A 16266-nucleotide genomic window follows, 5' to 3' on the forward strand; every position below is an offset into this window, starting at 1 on the left:
AATAAAATACCAGGAAATGGGAATATGCATGGCAAGTACAAACAACGAGGAGCCCCTGAATATGAATAACTCATGAGCCAAATATGAAGGCCATGTTTCTTTAATTCGTACATTTTGAGCGAGACGTCTCACTGTTGCACAAACTGTCTTTTACAAAGAATCTGTGGAATGAATTGTTCCACCTTTGATTCGAGCGGCATGTTTTCTAACTGACCACAAATCCACCGTCAGCATTTAAACTCAGCCACAGAAGGGTTCACTAAATAAAGAAGATAAAACATTATCTCGCTGTGTTCTGATGCTTCTTACAAAGCGACTGATGGGAATAAGAGAGGGATACATTCAGAGCATGTCTGATGACTGAACTAATCCTCTCCTGTGTTTCTTGATGCGGTGAATGATGAAACTCGATGTAATGGAAATACGTTTTTTTAAATTTCTTATTTTTCCGTTGACACACAGTCGCTGCGTTTGTTGTGTGAAAGAAGCAAAAAATAAATCCTGAAGAGCCGCGACAACAAAGTGACTTCAAAGTGGAAAGTGTAGAGAACAGAGAGCTGAGCGTCTCCACTGTTCCTACAGCTCAAGAGAAAATGTGTATTATTTAACGAGGCGGCAACCTCCGGTTCTGAAGAGTGAAGCCGATGCTTCATGTGTTAAAGCTGCATTCTCTCTAGTGTCCACCAGGGGGCGACTCCTCTGGTTGTATAGAAGTCTATGAGAAAATGACTACTTCTCTCTTGATTTATTACCTCAGTAAACATTGTAAACATGAGTTCATGGTCTCAATCTCTAGTTTCAAGTCTTCTTCAATACAGCATGATGTTCGATATTACAATGGCCACAAACAAGATGGCGTCGGCCAACATGACGAATTAGAGGCCTCAAAGGGGCGTCAAGAAACCGATGTGTGATGTTACGTGACTACGTCTACTTCTTAATTACAGTCTAATGATTCAACGGACAGAATATGAATCGTCTCCGGGTCAATTCTTACAAATATCAAACAATCATTTTCATCCCTTCAGAACTTCTTTGTGCGTGTGTGTGTGTGTGAGAGTGTGTGTGTGTGTGTGTGTGTGTGTGTACATACCAGATAGAACTTGTGTAGCTGATTGGCTCATGGAGGCCAGGCCCTGTTGGTGCATTGACAACTGGTGGAGCTTTGCTAACTGAGAGAGGAATAGAGAAAGACAGAGGGGTAAAAAAGTAAAACATGATATATATATATATACTGTATATATGTGAGTGTGTGTGTGTGTGTGTGTAAAAATGCCAACATCATCATAATGGAATAGAAAATATGATCTGAAGAGTCAAAGCATTTATTTGACCTCTGAATGTGGAATGCCGTAGTGACTCTGAACTGCGTACGTCTGAAAGAGAAACATAAAGAGAATAAGTGACAACAAAGTAACAAAGTCACATGTTTGTATCCAAACAGACAGTTTCTCTATAAGAAGACATCACTTCCATAGCGGGAGTTATTATGTTTATTTAATAAATATAAATTCACCAAAAGTCACCATTACATAATGCCTCATTTACATATTTAAACATAACATTTCAGTTCTGTTGTAACACAATAAATCCTCCTCTTAATGTGAGTGAAGTGGTGAAGTTTCATGGTGATATCTATGAGTTCATGTGTTGACCCTCTTCACCTGTAGAGTCTCTAAATGTCTGTAATGAACTAAATGTCTCTTTAAAGGACGTTTTCTCTAAATGAGTTTGTTCTCAGACTCTGATGATGAATCTCCACTTCAGCAGCTCTTACATACACCAAACGTTACACGTTCATTCCTCTCTATGTGCTGAAGGTTCACACAGAGGGGTTAGTTCACACAGCACTCACACACTCATTTATACATGTATTAAAAACAACATGGAGGTCATGGATGTTTGTTTTTGTTGACAGTATTTAGTGATCGATACAAAGAGATTTCCAAAGTTCGCTCTTTAAACCTTTGACTCTATGTCAACAAAAAACACTTTGAACCTGACTTTATCCAAAGTTCACATTTATTTTCTTTAAATATATGCAAATTAGAACATATTTAAAAAGATGATGCCTCATTTGCTTATTTAAACATAACATTTTTAGAAAACTTGTAAAAACAACATTTGCCTTGATGTAACGTGTTCGACGTCTGAAACAAACCTTGCGTACCAGTACGTGTGTCACACGTGATTTTATTCTGCTTGAATTTTCATATAGATACTAGAATGTGATGATAACTCATAAAATATGAAGTAAAAAATTCAACCGTCTTGGATATTTGATGAAAAATGAGAACATTTCCCAAGATCTTTGGAGCTCATAACTCCTCACAACAATCTGTTGCAAGGAAAAGGTCTTCCTCCCTCTACATCCTGAGATTGATCATTTAGGGAAGCACCTTTTTTTTGTCCCATTGTCAGGTTCAATGCGTCCTAATGGTCCACTGAACCGAACACTTCAATCATCCGTCACGAATCTCAAGTGTTTTGTGTTTATCTCTCCAAGATCACGAGTTAAAGAGAATCCCAACACTGAACTTCAAAGGGAATGAACACTTCCACGGACGATGAAGGAGTGTGTGTGTGTGTGTGCATCATATCATGTGTGTCCCCCTGAGATTCACCACATCTTATATAACAGATTTCAAAGTTGTTATCAGGCGGCAACCTCCGGTTCTTTAAAGTGAAGTCAAAGCTTCGTGTCTTAAACCTGCATTCTCTCTAGTGTCCACCAGGGGGCGACTCCTCTGGTTGTATAGAAGTCTATGAGAAAATGACTCTACTTCTCTCTTGATTTATTACCTCAGTAAACATTGTAAACACGAGTTTATGGTCTCAATCTCTAGTTTCAAGTCTTCTTCAATACAGCATGATGTTCATTTAGTAAATGATGGTCCATTTAGAGTCAAACAGACCATAAAGCAGGGGATGCTTTAGGGGCGGGGCTACACGGTGATTGACAGGTCACTACCGGAGACGTATACGGCGTCTCTACGTCACTCCTCCTCAGTCCACATATGGTCACTTCCTGTTCACTGGTTGCAAAAAACAACAACATGGTGACGGCCGTAATCCAAGATGGCGACGGCGAAATTGCAGAATTTATATACAGCCTGTGGTTGTTGTCCTTGACGCAGAAAGCATTGTCACTTGCAGCTAAACTTCTGACTCCTGATGCTGTATTCAGGGGTTTGACTTATCTTTGGAGGAAATGCTGTTTCGCCCACATCATAAAAAAAGGAGCGACTAGAGAAATGGGTTTGTGCTCGGCCTCCCTCAGATTGTTCTGCATCTTCCTTGATCTGCAGATATGCCGGGAAATATTTATACACGCCTTCAAATCTGAAAGTCTGCATTGCATACATAAATCCAAGCAATCCATGCAGGCGCTAAAGCAAAAAAAAAAAAATGACATGCACTCATAAATATTCATGCATGGCTTAACACAGCTCACATCACAGATGCAGCACTTCTGGGCCACGTCCATCAAATGTCCGAGAGAAGGAAATCAGTTGGAACCGGACATTTCTGGCTCTTCTTCTACGACTGTGTTTTATAAATACTGAGGAAGGGACTCGCCTCCAGAGGAGGATGTGACGCCTGCTTATCTGCCATGCGCCTGTACGGCACATCCACCAAAATCATCAACAAACCAGAACTCAGCTGCCCGTCTGCTCTCCCACTCCACCAGAGACCACCCCAGTCCTTCAAAACCTACACTGGCTCCCCATACAGGAAATAATCCAGTATAATAATCTCTTCATCACATACAAACCCCTTCATACCTTTCTGACCTCCTGCACCGACACACGCCCACCCGCAACCTCAGATCCACCGACGCCAACCTCCTTACTCCTTACTGGTCTTTGTGTCTCTTTGTGGTTGTTTTGTGTCTCTTTGTAGTTGTTTCGTTTCTCTTTGTGGTTGTTTTGTCTCTTTGTGGTTGTTTTGTGTTTCTTTGTGGTTGTTTTGTGTCTCTTTGTGGTTGTTTTGTGTCTCTTTGTAGTTGTTTCGTGTCTCTTTGTGGTTGTTTCGTGTCTCTTTGTGGTTGTTTTGTGTCTCGTTGTGGTTGTTTTGTGTCTCTTTGTAGTTGTTTCGTGTCTCTTTGTAGTTGTTTCGTGTCTCTTTGTGGTTGTTTCGTGTCTCTTTGTGGTTGTGACAGTTTGTAGGTGAAGGTTCCAGATCTCAGGTAACAGAGTCAGCTGTTAAAACCAGTTCCTACATGGAAACCCTTCAGGTGAACTTCTCTGCAGGAGCTGATTGAGTCGTGCACATAAACTCTGCTGCTAAACGACATCCAGGGCTTCAGACAGAGGAGCGCACATGCTCGCTGCTAGTGCACGTTCCTTAGCAACAGCCAACCCATTACGCCCTTTATTAATTATTAATCAAAATAAATTGTAATGTGTCTAAAACTTCATTATTGCCATACTTGATTACTGTTTTATCAAAGCAATAGCTCACTCATGTTGTGATGATCACACAGTTAAAGGGCGTCGCTCATGGGCTGCTGCTTGAGTAATAAATAACTACGAATACTAATATTTTAAAGATAAATCACGTATTAACTGTATTAACTAAAGAGATTACAGCGAACACTGTAAAGCGTGTGTTTGAGGGTTAATGAAGTCGCAGCTGTCAGGTCCTCTGGATGTTCTAATAAATCCACTCGGCCTTCAGCAACGGTCCTCAGTCTTAATGACTGTTGGTGGAGCTCAACATCGAGCTTGATGAAAGACCCTTTCAAACTCAAATGTTATTAATACGTATTTTAATTAACGATACAGGAGTCTCATGAATATTCGTCCGTTTAATATGGTATGGATCAGAGATGAGCGGTGAAGGAACCTCCGAGCTTCAGGCCTGTTTCACATTTAATAAATATATAAGTTCACCACCAGCACAAGACGATTTACCCTAAATGCATCAAACTATTAATAGATAAGTTGTTTTAAAATAAAAAGAGATATTTTACCATAAATATATCAAATTAAAAAGATAATTATATTAAGATTTCTTTTTACTATAAATGTATCAAATAATAAATAATGTATTAATATTCGAAAAAAAGTAATCGATTTATAATTGTTTAAATTACCAACATATGCTGCAGCTGACATTCAAAATGAATTTGCTTTACTTGATCTACACATTTGCTTCATCGTATCTAATCTACTTCTTATTGTATTTTAACATACTAACATACATCTTCATTTACTGTCTCTAAAGTAAAGTTACTTTCACTCTTAAATGTGCTCAACAAACTGATTTCCAGCCGACAATATCATTAAGAAAATGCTCACAGCTTTAATCTTGAAATAAAGATTAATGTTGAATCCCAGCGATGACTCTGTGACAGCTGCAGATGAGTCTGTCATCGGGAAGTGAGAGCGATGAACCAGAAAGTATGCAAATAGATGAATCCTCTTCTGTCTCCGTCTCTCGCTCTCTACTTCCTCCGCGTCGCTGCGGCTTAAATAATGAATTAAAAGCATTAATCGCTTCGCACGGCCACTTAACTCTGCACCAACCCTCCTCCTGTCACTCCACCCTGTGTGGCCCAAACTTTCACTTTCTATCTCTTCCCTGTCCCCACTTCCTACATCTCCCACAATCCTCTTCTTCTCTTCAGAGTCTCGTTCTTTTAACCCTAAAAAAAGAGCTTTCCGGTGATGTAACATGGCGGCCATATTGGAGGTACCAATTGGGAGCGGAGGAGCTGATTGTTTTGTAGAAAAGTTGAAGTCTTCCTGCCTCAAGAGAACCAGAAATGATCATTTCTGATTGATAAAACGATCGGTTCAGATCACTGCAGCCTGCTGAGCTGAGAGCGCTACGCACCAGCTAGCCGGGATGCTGGGATTAAAAAAAACAGTGTACATTTACTACGCTTTAGTATCTTTATTTAGTTTTTACTCTAGACTCTACTATCGAGAAAAATGACAATCGTTTAGGCAAGTAGCCCCAAAAACGACATAAATTTACGTTTAAGTGACAAAGCCCCCTAGTGGCTGTTGTTATTACGATGGTGAGCGAAGGTTGCAAAAAGCCAAAAATGGCGACGACTGTAATCCAAGATGGCGACTTAAGGCTTCAAAAACGTCGGTACGCAAACCAACATTTCTTTTCCAAACATGCAGCTGTTAGAAACAAGTGTCCTCCCAACGACAGAAGATCACATCCACTGACACACAACATGAACGCTTCCCTTCTTCTTCCTCCCCCAGTTTCTCCCTCTCGTCTTCCTCAGTCTCTCCCTGTCACTTCCTCCCTCCCATCAGTCCTGAGGAGCCTCCATTAGCCACACACACACACACACACACACACTTATGTAAAAGGACTTGTCTGTCTTTTAACCCGTAGTCACTGCGTCTGTTTGTCCAGCCGCGTGTCTCTTAATCTGTCGGTTAATCTGCATTGCAGTCAGTCAGCTTCTCTCGATCGTTTTAACCTTCATGTGATTGTGTGTCTCTTGTCAGAATCAATCTGTCTCCAGGTCAGTCAGCGTTTCCCACTTTCAGGTCCTAATTAATGAGTCAGTTACTTCAGCAGATAACTCGCCTGAGGGAACGCTCCCTCTCCGGTTTGGACATGATGTCTCGCAGCCAGAGACGTCCAATCACAGGCCTCGATCTGATGTCGGTCGTGTTTGGGACGTAGACCATAATGATGAAAACAACCAAGACGGCCTCAGCTGATGTGGAACTTGTTTTGTTGAAGCCGATATCGTTTCAGTATCAAAGGAACTGGACGATACATTTTTCCAACTTCGCTTGAAGCTTCTTCGGGAGAAGTTTGTCGTACTTTCAACGGGATCTTTGAAAGCTTAATATATATTTATATGACATCAACGAGCTGGACTTTGTTGAATTCGGTCAGTCACTTTAAAGGGGGTGAATATTTATGCAAACACTTATTTTACACGACACATGTTTTATTAATTGACATCAGTTTGTAAAAATCTGTTTTCACTTTGACATGAAAGAAGCTTTTTTTGCAAATTCTTGTTAAAAGCCAAATTACACGGACCATGATTTCATGAATAAAAGCAACAAAAGGGTGAAACATCCAACGGGGTGAATACTCTTTATAGGCATTGCATATATTAGACTCATTATTTGAATTCATTAAGATATTTCTTTCTCTCTTGTTATTTAATTTATTTTTAAAAGGTTTTATTGAAATACTGTTGTGTTTGTTACAAAGATTAGTATCAAATGAAATAATAAAGGAAATGATGAAAGCAGGTCATTTCTTTTGTCACATTTTTAAAGACTGATTGAAGAAGACTTTAAGAAGATTTATGAAAAGCAGACTTAGTTTTAATATATCTTATCATATAAAAAGATGAAATCTTGAGTTTCTCTGATTATTAGTCTTTCTTCATTATTTCCATTACGTCATGCTGCACTTCAAGGTTCACTCTTTAACTCTCAAGCACGTTCTATCTTTTAATTAAATTAGACTTTATCTATTTTAATTTGTATTCATCTTGTATTTCATCTCCGTGTGAATCCGTTTCTATACTTGAGGATTGAACTCTCTTAAACCTTGAGCTGTCGTGTATAAAAGTGTTCAGGACGATACGATTGATTTCCTTCAACACCAACATCTCATCGTCCGTCACAACGTCTCTGTTATTAAAATGCAACCTTGATCTCTCCATAAACCGCCCACAGACCGACAATCAAAACAGACGAAATAAACATTTGAAGAAGACCAACAGTGACCCTTTGAACGTTCTGTCTTATGAATTAAAATAGAATCTAATGTTCAACCAACACTCTCGTTACCTGAGTTTAAATCACAGACTGATCTCCCCGTTCTACTTCACTCTTATCAAAGGTCTCATGACTTCCCACTTCGTCCTTCTGAAGCTAAACGTTATCCATTAGTGACAAACCGTCGTACAACCGTTTTCAAAGAGAACTAAATGCTATAATTGCATTTTTCTCCACGAGGCCCTTGAACGCTGCAGTAGCACGTATTCAGTATTTATAAAAGTATTTAGACGCACAAGGACTTTGCTCCCTGAGGCCGCTGACATGGAATAAACGCGTCAGCAATGATTGTGGGTCTAGTGGCTGGTTGAAGGACATTTAGCTAATGACGGCGACACGCTAGCTGTCGGAAACTGACCTCAGACCATTCAGTTATGGATGCTCTACACTCCCCCCCCCCCCCCCCCTTTACCCTCGACATGAAAGCTATTTGTGCAGCAGGAAAAAAGCAAATATTCACATCCAGCAGGAAAAGATGAAATTACAGTAAGTGCTGAGGAAATTACAGGTTGCATTTGTAAACGCAAATGATAACTATATAAGCAAACAAAAAAAATAAAGATTCTCAAGGAAATGTCTTTCAGATAAAAGAATAATAGACCAACATAAAAAATGATCTATTTTCCTTTTTTCCAAGTGCTTTCTTCCTTTTTTTCGAGTTTAATTGACATATTGTTGCGTTTGTGCCCGTATCAAAGAAAAATAATACGAATTGAAACAACATTCTAAAATCAGGTAATCGTTTCGTCTCATTTTTTTAAGGCTGATATCTTATTTTTATGTGAAGCTAAACATTTTCTTTTGTGTGAAATGTGTAAAACGTCTACAAGCTGAAACAATAGATTTAACATAAGTGCGTGAACCCGACCTAAAACCCCCTGGAGGGGTTAATCGTCGATGATAACTTCCTGTTGGCTACAAATATACGTCATCCCTTCAGAACTCTATATTCTCCATGGAAAAAGAGCGGATCAGCCCCTTGAGTTAAAAACAAAGAAAACATCCGTCATAAATCAACATTTTCTTTGCAGAAAAAGTGTTAATTGTTTGCCAACGAGAGTCTCTGGTTCCTCTTTTACCACGCAGCACAGCCCTGCAGCGTGCCATCAAAGCAACACGAGCACTGAAACTTCAAGAGGAACCATTAGCACTGCGTGAGCACCATTTAAGCACACAACAAAAATTGACGTATGAATTGCCCAATTCATTCTTGCAATTACAGTAAATGCCTGAATGGCTGTTTCACAACTTTGACGTGAATCGGCTCCATTTTTTTCCTCGTCGGATTGCTTTCAGACCAGTCAGACATTCTCCAGGCAGAATAAAACCGATGCAACAGACGAGATTCCATCTTTGTTTTCACCATCACCATTTCCTTTTCTTTCCATCTCAGTGTTTTCATACTTTGCTCCGAGGCTGTCCTCTTCACCTTGGTCACCCCGGCCCTGAATCGCTTAGCTTTTCGCGTGAAGAAGAAGACTTTATCCGTCTCTGTGCAGACGTGTTTATTTTGGGGTCCTTGAACTCTCTGGCCTTCCGTTTTATTTTTTACGACGTGCCGTGATTGAAGTCCCTGAGTCTTTTACCCACACAGATTCAGGGCTCCATATGAAGAGATTTCCCTCCGAAATTCAATAAAGATCAATTGATTTATCGCTGGAATAAAACAAAGTGCAGGGCCGTATTGAAAATGAGGATTTATGTGTTGACGAAAATGACAAGAAAATTGGATCTTTCACACTGAAGGATGAATGTAAGCAGTGATTTATTTTATAAAATGAGGATTTTTGCATTTCTGAATATTATATATTTTAAAGCCTGTGTCAATCTAACCCCTCCCAGCTCCCAGACGGCCATACTCACTTGCTGCATGTCCATTCCTCCCTGTGCCACCGAGAACAGAGGGTGAGAGCCGAAGTCTGACGCCTCGAACACCTTCAGCCGCCACAGAGAGACACAAGCAGAGTCAACGTTAGAGCTGCAACCAGATCAAACCTCAACAACAACCGATAAAAACCGTGTTTCACAAATCATGAATCTTTAGGACGCCTTCACGCCTGTAGATTGGTTCATTTGATCCGGATGAAGACTGAAAGGTAACCGACTGTCGAGATAGTTTTAACGTCAACACCAAGATCAACACCAAGATCGACACCAAGATCAACACCAAGATCGACACCAAGATCGACACCAAGATCGACAGCGAGATCAACACCAAGATCGACACCGAGATCGACACCGAGATCAACACCGAGATCAACACCGAGCTCTGGTTTATGCTCTTAGATGCTTGTTTAAAGGAGATGCACTTATGACTTCTGGTGACGAGTAGTTCTCTTGAATACCGATGTTGAACACACTTATTGTAAGTCGCTTTGGATAAAAGCGTCTGCTAAATGACTGTAATGTAATGTATAAATATATATATATATAAAATAAGAAACGTGCCGACAGCCACCAGCAGATGATGCAGAATGACATCATCAAAACTGTCCAATCAGTGAGTGAGTGACTTCATGATTGCTGCTCTTGGTTTAACTAATTATTTCGTCCCCTTATTGATAATTACTTTTATTTTTTTTTATCAAATGTTGCTGATTGTTTTGAATTATGAGGCAGCACCAATAAAAAACCCAATCATCCAAAAACAAAGATAAGAAGTTCATTTAGTTTCCTTTTAATCTTATTGGCCGATAAGAAGATGAGAGCAGAAGAGAAGGAGTAGTTTATTGATCCCTGAGGGGGAATGTCGTTCTCACACACAATAGCTGACAAAGGACTAAAAACGCTCAGCGGCCATCTTGGGATAAAGAATGGAGATGAAACAAACAGACTTTGTGATGCACCTCGAAGTTAAAGGTGATCTTCTTTTCTCTCTTACTCATATATTTCAGATGAGCAGGAGGATGGTTTTTAGGCTCTGAGGTTGAGGCTCCATTTCTACACATTCCCTAATATTTGGGAATATTCTCAGGGAAGCGGCTCAAACTGACCAAATGACACAACCTGCATGCTGCCGAGGTCACACAGCCAGTTAAGCATCGCACCAGACACCAGACACCACACACACACACACACACACACACACACACACACACACACATCTTACTGATGAATAGTTCTGATTTGTATTGAAAAAACATGAAAAAAAGCCTCATTTGTATCCTGTTGGATGGGTGGTGACGGGAGCTGTCATTCACAAACTGTGACCTATGAAATAGATGTGTGTGTGTGTGTGTGTGTGTGTGTGTGTGTGTGTGTGCGCATGTGTGTGTGTTAATTAAAGGCAAAGCAAACAAGTGAGTATTTTCTATAACATTCAAATTGCAAACCAAAGCAAATTCCCCGACGATGAATGAACCATCGACTCGTTCCTCCGTCCTCCCCTCCATCCATCCATCATTTCTTCTCCCCTCCATCCGTCCCCCACTGCCTCCCCCCAAAACATCCCATCCTCCCATTGTCACCTCCATCCATCTTTCCCTTTATTCTTCCACTTAACCGTCTTCCTCCCGTTCTCTTAAATCACTACCCCCCCCCGGGATCCTGCACGAGTCCGGTCACTTCATCCATCATTTATTTGCCGTCTTGTAGCTGATTGAACACGTTGTGATGTTATATCGTGTCCTGAGTGAACCACCAAATCATTGCAGTGGACTCTCCTCCTCTCACCTGGTTTCCCACCTGCACCATGGTTCCCGGGGTCGGGCTGGGTCGGTAGGGAATCGTCGCTCCCTTCGGCGGAGACTGAAGAGACGGAGAGAGGAAGAGGAAACAGAAAGGAAGTGAGTCCCGAGGAAGTCTGGGCCTTTGTGTATGTGCTCAGGTTTTGTCCTATTTTGAGGACTAGAAGTCCTTTCCTTTTGTCAATCTGACCGACTTTGTGCGCGATGCAGAGAAGAGCACAGTCTGTCACAACCTTTTCTATTTTAGACTTGATTCCACTTTATCATCAGAACATCTGTCCTGCGCCCCCGAGGCGTCCGCTGTCTCACAAACAAGAACAAAACATTTAAGCAAACGACAAAAACAAATGCGTGGCATCAGAAGTCGTGGCTGCAGCGCAAACGGAATCGCTTGTGACGGCGAAAACTTGTGATGAAGGACATCTCAACTTAACTCAAACTCCAGCTGAGCAGTGATCTGTAATGTCTGAGCGACGTGTTCATCGGGTTTAATGCTTCCCCACCCACCATGCAGCACTATTATGGGCTGTCAATTGATGGAGAGCTGATTGATAGTTCATGCAGCCAAATGGAGTCAAAATAGCAAACAGGTCCAGTTTTCAAGGTGTCTTGATCAATATAATGAGAACGAGCTTCTAATGACTTTGTTTAAGGAAGACACTACAGGTGAAGAGGGTAAAAATAAAATACCAATAGATATCAACTTCACCAGTTCATTATTGAAATTAAGACAATCATTTTTTGTATTATAAGTTTTCTGAAATATATGCAAATGAGGCATTATGTAATGGTAACTTTTGGTGAATTTAGGAGAAATCTACCGACACAAATAGACAAAATAATGAAAGTTATGAGGCGTCTCACCTTTAACTTAATGACATGTGCACATAAAAACGATATATTTGTGAGGAAAACCACAAACTTCACATCTTCTACTTCGTGGCTCAGAGATTATAAAACAGCGACGTGGTTATTTTTAGATGGTTGCACTAAAAGTAATGAGTCGTGTTGAAAGCCGGAGTAGTATCGGTATTTATTTTAACGTTTAACGTTTCTGGACTCATTATCACGTCTGATTGTGATTTCTACTCTACTGAGGGAAACATTGTGAGAGACGAACAGTTTTACGTCTGGATGAAAACGTTTCAGGAGCAGAAAACAAATATTATTTTTCCGTTCACTCACATTTGTTTTCCTCGTGTGTTTGATGCAACAGCGAGACACCGAAGACACGGAGCGACATGATTCTGTTTTCTCATATAAAAATCGACGTCTCTCTTATTTAGAAGTTGCTCTGCTGCTGGATTGTTGCCGTGTTTGTCTGAATTGCTCGTGTGGCTGAAATTAGTGGCTTTATTGCAGAAAAGCATTGATCACGTTCTGGTGGAGGCTGAAGTGCAACTCTGATCTGTTGACTCATTGCTTCAGCTGAGGATTGATGACGTTTTAATGGAGACTTTTTAGTGGCTTAATTTAAATATATCGTCATATCCTGTAACACACACTCACGTTTTAAACACGTGTGTGTTCAACCCCGTCTACTGGAATCACATTTGTGCAATTTGTTCTCCCAATTTAATTGTGATGAGAAACTTAATTGCTTCCTGGATTATTTGTGTTGAGTGAATCAACTGCAAGTTTGAACGACTTAGAGTTTGTAGGGAGGAGGAGGAGGAGGAGGAGGAGGAGGAGGAGGAGGAGGAGGAGGAGGAGGTTTCTGTTAAAGACAAACATTTTCCATTCATTCAGCTGCTTTAAAGTCAGTGTGTATCGTATCCCAGCATGCACTGGGTTGGAAGGTAGGGAGACAACAAAAGTAGATCAAAACATTTCTCATTTAAGATCAAACAGAAGAGCAAAAGTTCACGTCGAGGGAGTAAACTCTCTGATTGCAGCAGCAGTCGAAAGTGAACGAGTTTTCTCGTTATTATTTCACTCATTCCAGTTTAAGGTGTCTGGAATACCAACGAGCTCCCGCGGCCTTTAAATCAGCTAGTAGCTCATCTTAATGATCCGATTAATAATAATACAATCGTGAATTATAGATTTCAGTGTTTTCCGTGTTGAAGATTATTGGAAAAGGTGGATCTTATCTCGTAAAAACACTTTTGTTCTGTGATGTTAAAAGAGAGAAAATGTCTCGGAGCAAAAATAATGGGGTTTTCTTTTTTTTTGGTGGGGGGGGGGGGGGGGGGGTCACCTCGGCATACAACCACAACAGAGACGGCGTACTTCCAGAGAACTTGATCTGCTTCACGGAGCTTTATCGTGACTTTATCGAGAGATTTTCCCCTCAGGAGGTGGAGGAGACCAAAAACAGAGAGAATAGTGGACACAAACACACACAAACACTCCTGATCAATCATGTTGTGACTGCTGGGAGTGGAGATAAGAAACGGTTTGCTTACAAGTTTTTGAATCCGAGAACAGGTCACACACACACACACACACACACACACACACAAGCACACACACGTACCTCTAAGATTACAGTGCAGATGAGTTTCACACACTGGATGATGGCATCCTGGCTCCCTGATATCGTCACCTCTCTCTCTGTGGAGTTGGGGAGGAGGTCACCTGCCACCTGCACCTGGGCACCTGTCGTCTGCACACACACACACACACACACACACACACACACACACACACACACACACACACACACACACACACACACACACACACACACACACACACACACACACACACACACACACGCACACGCACACACGCACGCACAGAAAGAACAGTTATTCTCAACCTGCCTGAAAAAAATATATACAGTATAATGTATGTCGAGCCAAGCTGAGCATAAAACATGCTGTCTGGGAGAGAGTCTGTGTTCTGACAGGAATTATGAGCTGCACGAACATTTGTGTTCATAGTTCATGAGTTCATGTGTCGGATTGCGTATTAATAGACGTTTGGAGCGAAATCTAAAGTGTGTTTACCGTTTTAGCAAAGTATCTGGAATTGTATTCATTAATACTTCTCCAGAACCTCCGGAAACAAGCATGTAGAGGTGAATGTCGAGCAGCACATGTGACAGAGCGCCAGACTCTGAGAAGCTTTCAAGGTCTTATTATTGTTCAGTCCTTTGATTTTAAACATCAGAAAGATAACTTGAATTCTTTTCCTCCTGCAGGGACATGTTGAGGTTTCAGTGTGACCAGCATCCAGAGAGTATTGCTCAGATCTCGATGTGGGAACATTCATTCATGATTCTTCGTCTCCTGGCTGGATGTTCATGACCTGGATCCAGTGTCTGAAGTTAGTAATGACTAGTGAAGCTATCCAATATAAAACGGACTCACCTCCCTGATCTCCTTGATCTTAGACCCGCCCTTGCCGATGAGAGAGCCACACTGACTGGCCGGGATGACCAACCGTAGGGTGACCGGAGGCTTGCTGGTCACTGTGCCGTTGGCTACCAGAGCCGTCAGGTCCTGAGAGACACACAGATGGATTCAATAACAGCATGGATTCCCTTCATAACATCTGAGGGATGAGACCAGTAAAACCTGGAAAACAAGTTCAGATTAAGAAATGATCAACGATAATGTTTGCTTATGTGACACGTTGGATGTGCACGAACAAAAGACTGAGTTTCCTGAATAAACTTTTCATCATTTTAGTTTGTTTGAAAAGTGTCACAGAGCTGTGAACATCAGCTTCTTCAGTACGGAGGACGAAAGCATGAAACCATTTGAAATATATATATATATATATATAAATAAATATGTATGTATATTATTTACATATAAATATATATTATTTACATATAAATGTATGAATTCATTAATTGATACGATATGGCCTAACGTGATATTTCTGTTTGAATTAGCTTTTTTATTTAACTTTGTATTGTTTCCCTTATTTATTCATTATTTAATATTATCTTTTATGTATTCATTTTTACATTATTTAAAATATTGATATACTCATTTTCAAATTAAGATATTTATTTATTTATCTACGTATTATTTTTCCCTTTGCGTTTCTCCCGTATTTGGGGAAAATGTTAAAATGTTAAAAACACGGCAATAAAAGTGTTCAGGACCCAGACATCCATGTTGTCTGGGCCATCTTCTCTCTGATGGTCTCTTTACTGATAGAGGACCAGGACTACACTGAGACTGGTTCATATAGAGGACCAGGACTACACTGAGACTGGTTCATATAGAGGACCAGGACTACACTGAGACTGGTTCATATAGAGGACCAGGACTACACTGAGACTGGTTCATCTAAAGATCTTGAATCTAAACTGTGACGCGAGGCTCTCTGCCTGCTCGTTCCCAGAGACCTGCGGTGAATCAAAGCGCCGCCTGTAAAAGGTGTTTGAAGTAGAACGTCCTGCGGAGAACGTGTTTTAATCCGTTTTTAGTCTTCATCACACGTCACCTCTCTCTAACCTCACCCGTCTCCACCCCTCAACTTGACTCCATCTTTAAAACTTCTGCTCTTTGTTCTCACTAGACAGAGAAGCCTCTCTCGCTTGTTGCTTTGTTTTTTTATTGCATGTCCTCTTCAGCAGCTCTTCTTCCTTTTATTTCCTGACTTCGTCTCCCCTCCGGTTTCTCATTACAAACCATCTCCCCCCCTTTGCTCTCCCTTTCTCTCTCTCCCCTTTTCAAGACTCTCTGGCTCTCGCTCTCTTTTAATTAACTCAGGTAATAAATAGCGGCCTGAGTCACCTGGTCTTCATACGATTGGTTCAATCAATTAGGGCCTCATCGCGCCTCCAAATGTAAATAGCAGCGCCGTCTCGTCTGAGCTGCCCGTCAGAGGAACGA

At 40.9% G+C, this 16266-nt stretch overlaps 1 protein-coding gene across 1 annotated transcript in view; it reads right to left on the reverse strand.

Moving 5' to 3' along the window:
- The window catches only part of pcbp4 (poly(rC) binding protein 4), a gene marked incomplete at its 3' end in the record, with an annotated part of 92312 nt that overhangs the window by 10996 nt on the left and 65050 nt on the right, over positions 1–16266 (reverse strand). The window contains 6 exon segments of the mRNA XM_079186651.1: positions 1094–1172; positions 1335–1376; positions 9645–9716; positions 11454–11528; positions 13947–14075; positions 14785–14916. Coding sequence (XP_079042777.1) covers positions 1094–1172; positions 1335–1376; positions 9645–9716; positions 11454–11528; positions 13947–14075; positions 14785–14916 — 529 coding nt within the window.

The sequence above is a fragment of the Pholis gunnellus genome, assembly GCF_910591455.1.
Source record: "Pholis gunnellus genome assembly, chromosome: 3".
NCBI classification, from domain to species: domain Eukaryota; kingdom Metazoa; phylum Chordata; class Actinopteri; order Perciformes; family Pholidae; genus Pholis; species Pholis gunnellus.